Source organism: Garra rufa, chromosome 14, assembly GCF_049309525.1.
Source record: "Garra rufa chromosome 14, GarRuf1.0, whole genome shotgun sequence".
Taxonomy (NCBI): Eukaryota; Metazoa; Chordata; class Actinopteri; order Cypriniformes; family Cyprinidae; genus Garra; species Garra rufa.
Window position 1 is genome coordinate 28,661,566 of NC_133374.1, and position 9,824 is coordinate 28,671,389.

Sequence of the window (9,824 nt, forward strand, 5' to 3'; positions counted from 1 at the left end):
TAAGGTTAGGACTTCTAAAGGACTAGGGTTGGGAAACAATGATTTAAATTCTTTGAATTCTTCTTGTTAGTCTACAGAATCTGTTAATCAACGACCACCTGATACCATGTGTGAAAACAGCAATTTAAATGAATCAATGAAAATGTGAGAAAATCATTTTAAAAGTTTCATTAAAAAAATAATATGGATTTGTGTTGGATTTTACTTATGAGATTTTAACACTGTCAAACAGAAAAGATAAAGGGACAGTTTACCTGGAAATTAAAATTTCATTCAGTTCATCCAATTTATCAGACCAGTTTTGGAGAAATTTCTATCTCACAATCAATTCTCACTTGTACAATTTGTCTAAACCCCAGTGAGTAGGTTTGGGGACAGGATTAGGTCATTTTTACGAATTTATACAAATTGGGGAATTTGTAAAACATCTGTACAAATTGCCATACGACTGGGTTGTTATATCATTTGCTCTCAATGGATCCTCTTCTAGTGGATGGGTTCCAACAGAATGAGTCCAAACATCTAATAAAAAACATCCCAATAGCTCACAAATAATCCATACAAATCTAGCCAATCAATTCCAGTTTAAATCCCCAATCTGTCACTGTTTAGAGCTATTTTGGACAGTTTTTACTTATAAACAGTGCTTGATCTGTGCATATTACTCTCCTGATACAGACCTTTTTGACTAGATAAAACATTATGGATAAGGTATTTTAGCCAAAAAATAATGATTTAAAGTTAAAAATGTCTAAATCATGGATTGGTTTCTTACAAACACACAGCTTTTCACTTCACAAGACATTAAATGATAAACTGGAGTCATGTGGATAGTTTATCTCATGTGTCATTCTGACAGCATCCACTGGAAAGCCAAGTATTGTAGTGCTAAATTTCTCCAAATGTATTCTGATGAAGAAACAAACTCTACATGTGGGATGGCCTGAGGGTGTTTAGCGATTTTAATTTTTTTGGCTGGAATACAAAAGTTTACATACACTTTGCAGAATCTGAATAAAAGATGTTTACATATAGTCCACAAGAGAAAATATTAGTTGAATTTATAAAAATTACCCCTTTCAAGTTTACATACGCTTGGTTCTTAATACTGTGTTGTTACCTGAATGATTATAAAATTATAATTATAAATTAAACTATTATTTTCTCTTGTGGACTATATGTAAACATTTATGTGAAATATCTTATTCAGGTCAGTAATAACTTTCATCTTGTATGATCAACATTTTGCAGATTCTGCAAGGTGTATGCAAACTTTTGACTTTAACTGTAAATGTCAATGAAATAACAGCTTTTTTATTATCTTAAATATCTTTTTTCTCCTGTGTACATAAAAGGTGCACTATGGAAAATTAAAGTTGAAAATGAACAATTTTGACCAATTTGACCAACAGAACAACTCCTCAATTAACTTGCAATTTTTTAATTCAACCATAGAGGGTGATAGAGGACAGTTCCACGGTGCACCTTTTATTTTTACCTTATACACACCAACTAATGCCATGAACATTGCGCAAAAACTAAATGTAACAAGATCATTTATAGAAATAACCTGAACTACAAATATTTGACTGTTGAACATCTAATACAGATGAACAGGAATAGCACAGACTCCAGTTTTAAATAACTTTTATTCACTTTAGAGGCAAAGATTCCCAATAGCAGATTGACGGTGAAACCTATAACGGTCTCCCAAACCAGAGGGTTCAGCATCAATGTTTCTGTTTGTAAGATTTCACAGACTGGTGGAATGAGCAGAACGAACAGGGTTAAGGCTAGAATCAGGTTTTGAGTTGTCCTGTTCTTTGTTGTTTTTCTTTCAGCCACATGAAGCTAATTACTGCTTTGGCAAAAGCTGCCTTTGCCAACAAGCACACAGACAGCCTGGCAGGCAAAGAGATAGGTAAAAGGAAAGGTTTGGTCAAGAAATAAAGACTGATTTCAGAAATCAACTTGAAGGAGAGAAAAAAAATGAAGTCCCAACAACAACAAAAAAATATTATTCACTCACATTCACACACAAAACAGAAAAATCCAACAAGCAGTCAAACTGTTGATTACAAAGTGACATCAGGGATTTGTAAAGTGACATCATTTTGCGCGCTTTTGACCAAAGGGACAGCAAATTAAACTTGACAACAACCCCTGAAGTTATATTCACAAGTCCTGTGTCTAGCCTGCAGGGTTTTTTTTTTTTTTCTTTTTTTGCAAGGTTGGGGTCAGAATCAGAGCTGGTCTTCCAAGATTGCCATAAGAATTTCTAACCAATTCAGACTAGTCCCATGCAGCACACTACCTTATTTAACCAGTATTGGCTTTCAAATTTCAGAACATCGGTCTGCGCATGAAGGGACCGAGATTTAACTATGGTGCACTGATAAGAAATGATACCGACAATGATAGCAAGGTTAATAAGCTATGATAGAAGAGGCAAGCTCAACCATAAATAGTACAGTGGCATGAGGTTTCAGTAGAGCGAAAACAGGGAGAGAAATGACAATCCCCAGACAAACTCCTTTACCTCCCATCGTCTCTTTTGGCGCGGGCCTGAACCAGCTCGCATGGCTGTACCCAGTTGTTATCGTGTAGCCCAACTCGACAGCCAGGTGTGTCCTTATCGGTGCGCCGACAACACATCCAGTAGGAGCGTCCATAAGGCAAGTCGTGGTGGTAAGGTTTCGGGTGCCAGCGGCAGAGCGACACATCTCCCCGCTCATACTGCCGCTTGCACTGCTTGCAGGGGTCGTCACGGTACAGTGGGTCCTGGTTCCAGCGAGAGTCTGTAGCCCGCACGCCGTAGGTCTCGATCAGGGTCTTGAAGTCATGGCAGGTGCATTTGAGGGCCGCTAGCGAATGGGTGGGCAGGTAGCTGAAGATATTGACCATGATATGGTCTGGAAGCGAGAGCATGTATTGCCGTGGTTCCAGAAGCCGCTGGATCTGAAAGCGAATCTCAAGGAAGTCATGGGAGACATGACGGTAGAGGCGGCACAACGGAGGATCTGAACAATCATCCACGGTTGCCAGTGGGGAATCTGGCCTCTCTACAGTAGCCCCGACTGGCCCATTGTTGTTTGCACAGTCTAAAGACCGCATCCCGCTGTTTACTGCTGAGCAACTCTCATCTTCAGTAGCTGGTGGCTGCAGAAAGAACAGCTGGCCAGGAGGTGGGTCCTCTGAGGCATCAGTTGAATTAGCCCCATTGGGCATAGCAAAACATACAGTCTCTTCTTGAACATTCTCTGTGCTGTCCTTCCCATAGAAGACACATTGGTCTACTGCACCCGTGACCACAACCTCAACGTGGAAGCCAGTCACCCGCTCTCGGGCAACTGCTGCCTTCTCTCCTGAGGCAGGGTCTTGGTTAGGATCTGGCGTTGTGGAGGAAGGCCTGTCAGTGAGGCTTTCTCCGAGAGGATCAGTCTTTGGCGAGCCAGCCAGGAGGGCGCCTGGATCTCGAGATGATGGACTGACCAATTGGTAGAGGTCGCAAGTAATCTTTTCTTTGCTCCTGGTTCCTGCTTGCCCCCCTCCAACTCCACAACTCATAAACATGCATTTGGGCCGGCCGACAGGTTCTGACTGGGTGCGAGGGTCCAGACTTGACACCCGGAAAGCGATTCGTACTTCCCCTCGTCCATGACTTGGAGCACCACCCACAGAATCGCCAGTGTGAACGCGGTCTTGTGAATTCAGCTCAGGCCGCAAAGTTGTACTGTCGAGATTCTGCTGCCGAGATTCAAACTGTGCAACAGCCTGAGCGACCCGTCGAGATTCCTGCTGTTGCTGCAGCAGATCAAAGTCACTTTGAGAAGCTGGTGTAGATGAAGGGGGATCTGAAAGGATTACAACCGGTTTCTGATGGACTGTATAAGGACTAGTTTGTCCCTGCGCTACCATACCTTGAAGAGCCAAGGCTGTACGCTGTTCAACAAGAGCCACCATTTCAGCCACAGAGAGCAAATCCGTCTCGCTCACTCCAACACCTTCCTCCGTCGAGTTAGATTCTGTGGGTACATCGACAACAACATTTTGAGCTCTAGTGGGAGGTTCATAAGAAGAACAGCGACGACGGCGCTTGGCCTTGGTACAATCAGTAGCCCAGTTTCCCTTGACTTTCATGGCACTAGGCCTGGGAATTCCAGCACCGTTACACTGGTGAGCTACAAAGAAGGCAATTTTCTCCTTGGTGTTGCCTGGTTTGATGACATACCAGGTATCAAGCAGTACCCTGCCATCCTCCATCTGTGAATTCGGAGAGGGTGAAGCAGGTAGTGGTGGAGCCAGAAGGGTAGATGTAGCATCTGGTGGAGTGTTTTCACTGCCAACATCCTCGTCCTGCTCCTCACTGACTCCATGGTTCTCTATGGTTGTAAGCCCCGAATCATCAGCCTTGCAGTGGGTAGTGGTTGTTCCGTTGCAGATTGTACCATTGCTGTATGGCTTATTCTGCGAGTAGGTGCCGAAGGGGCGTGGGCACCACAGCCGGATGTGGGAAAAGGTGTCACGGTTCATTGTGAGCCCATTTGGAGCATACCTGCCTCTATGCTGGGCAGCTACTCAGCAATTCACCACTCATTCTCACTTCTCAGGTCTGCAGGCTCCAGCCGGACAGTTTACTCCATCTGAGAACTAAAAGAAAAAAAAGAGAAGACTTAGCTTCACTGCATTCAAGTAACACTATGTTACAGTGTCTCAATCAGAATCATAGCAAGAAATAAGCATTTCTAGTACGTCCTCTCTACCGATGAAGTCATAAGTGTAATGATGAATCATCTGAAATGAACGTGAACACACCCACTGTTCCCCCAAAAATGATACATATTGTATTGAGCAGCTGTATCTACTCGTTTAGATATCTTGAAGTCATTATGTTTAAAATCAACGGTTTGGGAATGTAGAGGTTGACTTTTTGTCATCTGTACAAAGTTTCTGTGTCACGGCTTTTTACAACCAGCCAGTTGATTAAGATTTTATTCAGTGAATTCAAAAGCCTTTAATCGCTAAATCTCTCGCACTCTCGAGCACAGGCTAAACAAATGTTAAATGCAAAAACATTTTAGAGTATTTTGAGTGTTGCTGCAATAGTTTTAATAGCATGTCATCACAATTGCTCCTCAAATCAAGAATTTGCTCTTTTAAGACAGCTATCACTGTCCACAAACCATTACACACAACTGGTTGTCCTCTCTGAAATACTAGCATGGATTAAATGCTACATCAAACCAGTCAAAGTCAAACCAAACATTATTCAGACACCAGATATAGCTTGATATTTGCTTACTAGTGGGTGCAGGACATTATAGCTATTTTATGTAAATGATGATAGCAAAATAAAGCAAACCGTGACATATTACCAGTACAGTATTCAGCTGACTGCCAGTAAAATTGATAAAGATTTAGGACCAAAAATTATTCAGACACTTTGCCCTGACAATGTTTTGCTTAAGTGTTTTTTCTTCAATTTCAAATGCAACCTTTTTACAGCACAGACTAAACAAAATTATGCATTGCTTGGTAACTGATCAACAAAGGATTGATAGTTGTATAAATATTGCCAAACTAACAATTGTCTGAATTTTTGGTTTATTGTAATCCATTACATACCTTTACATCAAAGTTATCTGACATTATCAAGATAAATTTGTTCTGAGTGACAGTTTAGCTCTAAGTTCTTGTCATATTTTATTACCATTTTCAAAACTATAGTGAATAAACTGTGATAATGTGAGAAATGTTGAAGGTGTCTAAATAAATTTTGGTTTGCCTGAATATGAAGTTATTCTTAATGAAGCATGTTGGAAAACATTACTGCATTTGGTACAAGACCAGCAAGACAAAAGATAAGACCAGGCTGACAGACTACAATCAATTGTTTTAATTTAATGACTCATACAAATGTCAATGGATTTTAGTAGTCAATTAAACTGACTAATCAACCCGGCTAACAGAAACAGACACGAGCATGCTACAAAACGTGCTTGTGTATCTGTAATCTCTACAAGAAGCCATTCTTTGGTAATTAATTTCAATCATTAAAAAGTAAAAATTCAGGAATTTTCTTTTTAATATCAAGTTAGTCTAAAACCATTTGCTAAGTGTTTTGTTAAATAACACTTAGGCCAAAACCATTTATTAAATGGGTTCTCACAGATTTCATCGATGCCAACACATGTGGTACACAATTATACAATCAGTTTAAGTTAGTTTTTTCATTCCGGGCGACCACAATGCTCCGTAACAAAACCCATGATTTCTTTGGCAATTAATCCGCCCAACAGTTTATGCACTTCAACAGTGTTGAAGAGACAATGCAATTATAGGCAAATGAGGACCAGTGTTATAGGGCAACTTATTTCACTTTAATGTTTGATATAAGTTGTCAACTTTAGGACAACTTATATCAAACACATTACTTTGAGAGACAATGTGTCTTAAATAAACAAACATGGTAATTGTGACAGAGCAAACTAGCTGAAGTATAAAAAGCCTTGTTTCTAACCAACCTTGCAAAACCCATCACAACACTAATGGATACAGGCTTTTAAAATGCTTTCGGCTGCTATGTGTGTAGCCTGCAACGCATAAAAAAAAATTATATTGCATCTGAAAGATGACACTACATGCCTACTATGAAAGATGATCTGATATACTTATTATACTATTATAACAAAATAATACTATTGAGAAAAATAATCCCTTGCTTGAAAATTTCTCCTATTATGACAAAGGATAGAGAGATTTGATGACTCTAGATAATGAGGGCAAACAAAATGTTGTTAAACAAGTCAATCGAGGAGATGATTCACTCAGGAGTGAACAATAACACAGGGTAGACTTTTTGCATTCTATTTTCCAAATGCCAATTATACATAAGTGTGAAATCGTTTTCATCCTTTTAAATGTTAATGTGACCAGTGTGCTCTTTTATAATCTTGAGAAGTCGACAGAAATAGACCACATAATAATCAAATGACAACAAACTTCACCAAGAGCAAATGACAAACATTCCCATTGCTAATGATCACCCTCGCACATTTTAGAGTCCAAACAGAAAGATTTCATGTTATTCTATGATCATAACAAATAAGTGAACTATGTTGCATTTTAATGCATCTGTAGGTGTTTTTCCACCCAGCTCTCCTTCTGTTCACTAGGCCTGCTCATCAAGTTAATCCACGGCTTGTCTTAACGTAACTTAATCGCTTGCCATCTTCAGTGCTTTACTTTACTTTCAATTAACACTTTAACTCATAACAGCAAAGAGTCGAAAGAAAGACAAAGCGTTTGGGATTCATTTGGCTTGAGGCAGTAAAATCTGATTAGCTGACTGGCTATTGCAAACTGTTAGCCAGCTTTATAACATCTAAAAAGCGAGCGAACTCCTCTGCTTCAGTTTTAATTAGCAGTCATGTCAACCCAAATAATTGGTAGCAATATAACTAACGCTGCTATATTGTCTACTAAAAAGAATGTATTTTATTGCTGTCGTTATATATCTGCGCCAGTGTGTAATTAGCATATGTTTAGCTTGGTTAGCTAAGCTGTCTTCATGAAGTGGGAAACTCATTAAATTTAGCCAACTTGTTTAATTTCTGTATTACACGGTAGAAGTTTAGTACCTCTTTAGTATTAAAGGTTTATGTTTTTGATTGTGTAAAACGTCGTCTTACATTTCCACTTGATGTCATCATCAACAATAAATAATAAGCCAAGCTAAAACTGTAGCAGCTCTGCCAGAATTATTTTTCTGCTTACCTTTTGAGATGAAATCTCCGCTGGCTTCGTTCCGACAGCTTTGTTTTTGTAACAAAAAAGCGGTTATATTCTTGAGTTTAAACCAACAATCCTTCAAATGTCCCTGTGTGGTTTTTAAATCAATCAGAGATGAAAGCTGAGGTCGATAAGGGTTTGCAGGTAGACTGTTAGCATTTGTGAGCTAATTCGAGAATGAAGCAAAAATCCCAATATTGATCTGGCTTTGTCAACGATATATGTCAAATGTGAACACAGTAATATGTTGGCAAATACTGTGTTTCAAAAAAAATGATCGTCTCTATTGTTCAACCAGAGTTTCAATACTATTTCCCCAAAACAGAAATAGTTATTAGGTCCTCGAAAAGCAATTGAGGAAGGCCATTTTGTTGACAAGCAGCTGCAAAACGCTAGTAGCCAATGGGGAGAGAAAGTTGATGGCATGCCCATATATGGATGTTCAGGCTCCCCCTCTATCTCTACACCCACAAAGAGGAAAATTCTTCTACCTCATCAACATAATGACCAGCAACATCTTTCACTTTTACTACATTTCACATAAACGTCAAGTCTGAGCAGAAAAGATCACTGTAGAGTCTGTGTCGGTTCTTTCTGTGCTGTACTGAGCACAACATGACAAGGACACACTGTGATTTCAGATGTTGCACACAATTTTCTAATATTTACAGTAGGATTATGATGTCTTGAGATTTACAGACCGGAAAAGAGATGTAAAGATGCACATAAAATCTTCAGCACAATTTCTGCTACACATTTCACACTGATGTGTGGTATTTGGAAAGTGATATTGTAAGAGAAAAAAAAAAATCTGAAATAACGGAACAGTGGAATCGTATTGGAAATAATGGAAATAAAATATAATTTAAAAGAAATACACTACCAGTCAAAAGTTTTCTGCTCACCAAGCCTGCATTTATTTGACCCAAAATACAGCAAGAGCAGTAATATGATTACTATTTAAAATAACTGCTTTCAATTTTAATATATTTTAAATGTAATTCATTCCTGTGATCAAAGCTACAGTTTCTGCATTACTCTAGTCTTCAGTGCATGTTCCTTCAGAAATCATTCTAATATGCTGATTTGCTGTTCAAGAAACATTTACTATATTATTATTATCATTATTTAAAGCAGTTGAGTATTTTTTTTTTTCAGAAATAGAAAGATCCAAAGATAAGCATTTATCTGAAATAATAATAATAATAAAAACATTATAAACTATACCATTCAAAAGCTTGGAGTCAATATATTTTTTTTTTTTTAATTCATCACTTTAAATTGATCAAAAGTGATGATAAAGACATTTATAATGTTACAAAATATTTCTATTTCAGATAAATGCTGTTCTTATAAACCTATTTTCTAGAGAATCAGAATATTAGTATGATTTCTTAAGAATCATGTAACCGGAGTAATGATGCCAAAAAAGCTTTGAAGCTTTGAAATCACAGGAATAAACTTCATTTTAAAATCTATTCAAATAGAAAAGTGTTTTTTTTTTCATAGTAAAAAAAATAGTAAGAAATAGTATTTCAAAATAGTTTTTGTTGTACTATGGATCAAATAAATGAAGGCTTAGCGAGACAATTATTAATTTGTCTAATTAATTGTGCTTGTATGTGGTCTAAACTGTAGTATTTTCCAAAATACTCAATTGATTAGCTTTTTAATAATTGTAGCTATCAATTTTTTATCTATTATTTTAAGAAAAGCATTTTTAGGCACATTTAAAACCAAACAAGAATTTATTTATTTATTGGCAAAATTGTTCTTACAAGGAATTATTCAATAAAACGACATAAAAGGAGAGACAACAGCTCTTAAACAATCAAATACCAAAAAATATCAAATGAATACAGTTAGTTAGATGAGCAGCAATGTACATCATGTCGTGTATGGGCAGCACACGATACATTCAGTGTTGAATACAGTAGGAATGCATGATCTGTGTATGGGTATTTGTACAGTTCTTTGTGTACAATATGAGGACTACAGCTAAACTGAATAGTGCCGAGTTAGTGGGTGTTTTT

General features: G+C 37.8%; 2 protein-coding genes across 2 annotated transcripts in view; one reads left to right on the forward strand and one right to left on the reverse strand.

Annotated features, from left to right (window-relative positions):
• Positions 1–1,630: 1,630 nt before the first annotated feature.
• fbxo46 (F-box protein 46) lies at positions 1,631–8,167 on the reverse strand. The gene is made up of 2 exons (XM_073817760.1): positions 7,777–8,167; positions 1,631–4,650 (listed from the first exon to the last, which is right to left on the reverse strand). The coding sequence occupies exon 2, from the start codon at positions 4,531–4,533 to the stop codon at positions 2,536–2,538; it is 1,998 nt and encodes a 665-aa protein (XP_073673861.1). The 5' UTR covers positions 4,534–4,650; positions 7,777–8,167; the 3' UTR covers positions 1,631–2,535.
• coq8b (coenzyme Q8B) overlaps positions 7,906–9,824 on the forward strand; it is a 12,042-nt gene continuing 10,123 nt past the window's right edge. The window contains exon 1 of the mRNA XM_073817363.1: positions 7,906–7,935. Coding sequence (XP_073673464.1) covers positions 7,906–7,935 — 30 coding nt within the window. The remainder of the gene's footprint in view (positions 7,936–9,824) is intronic.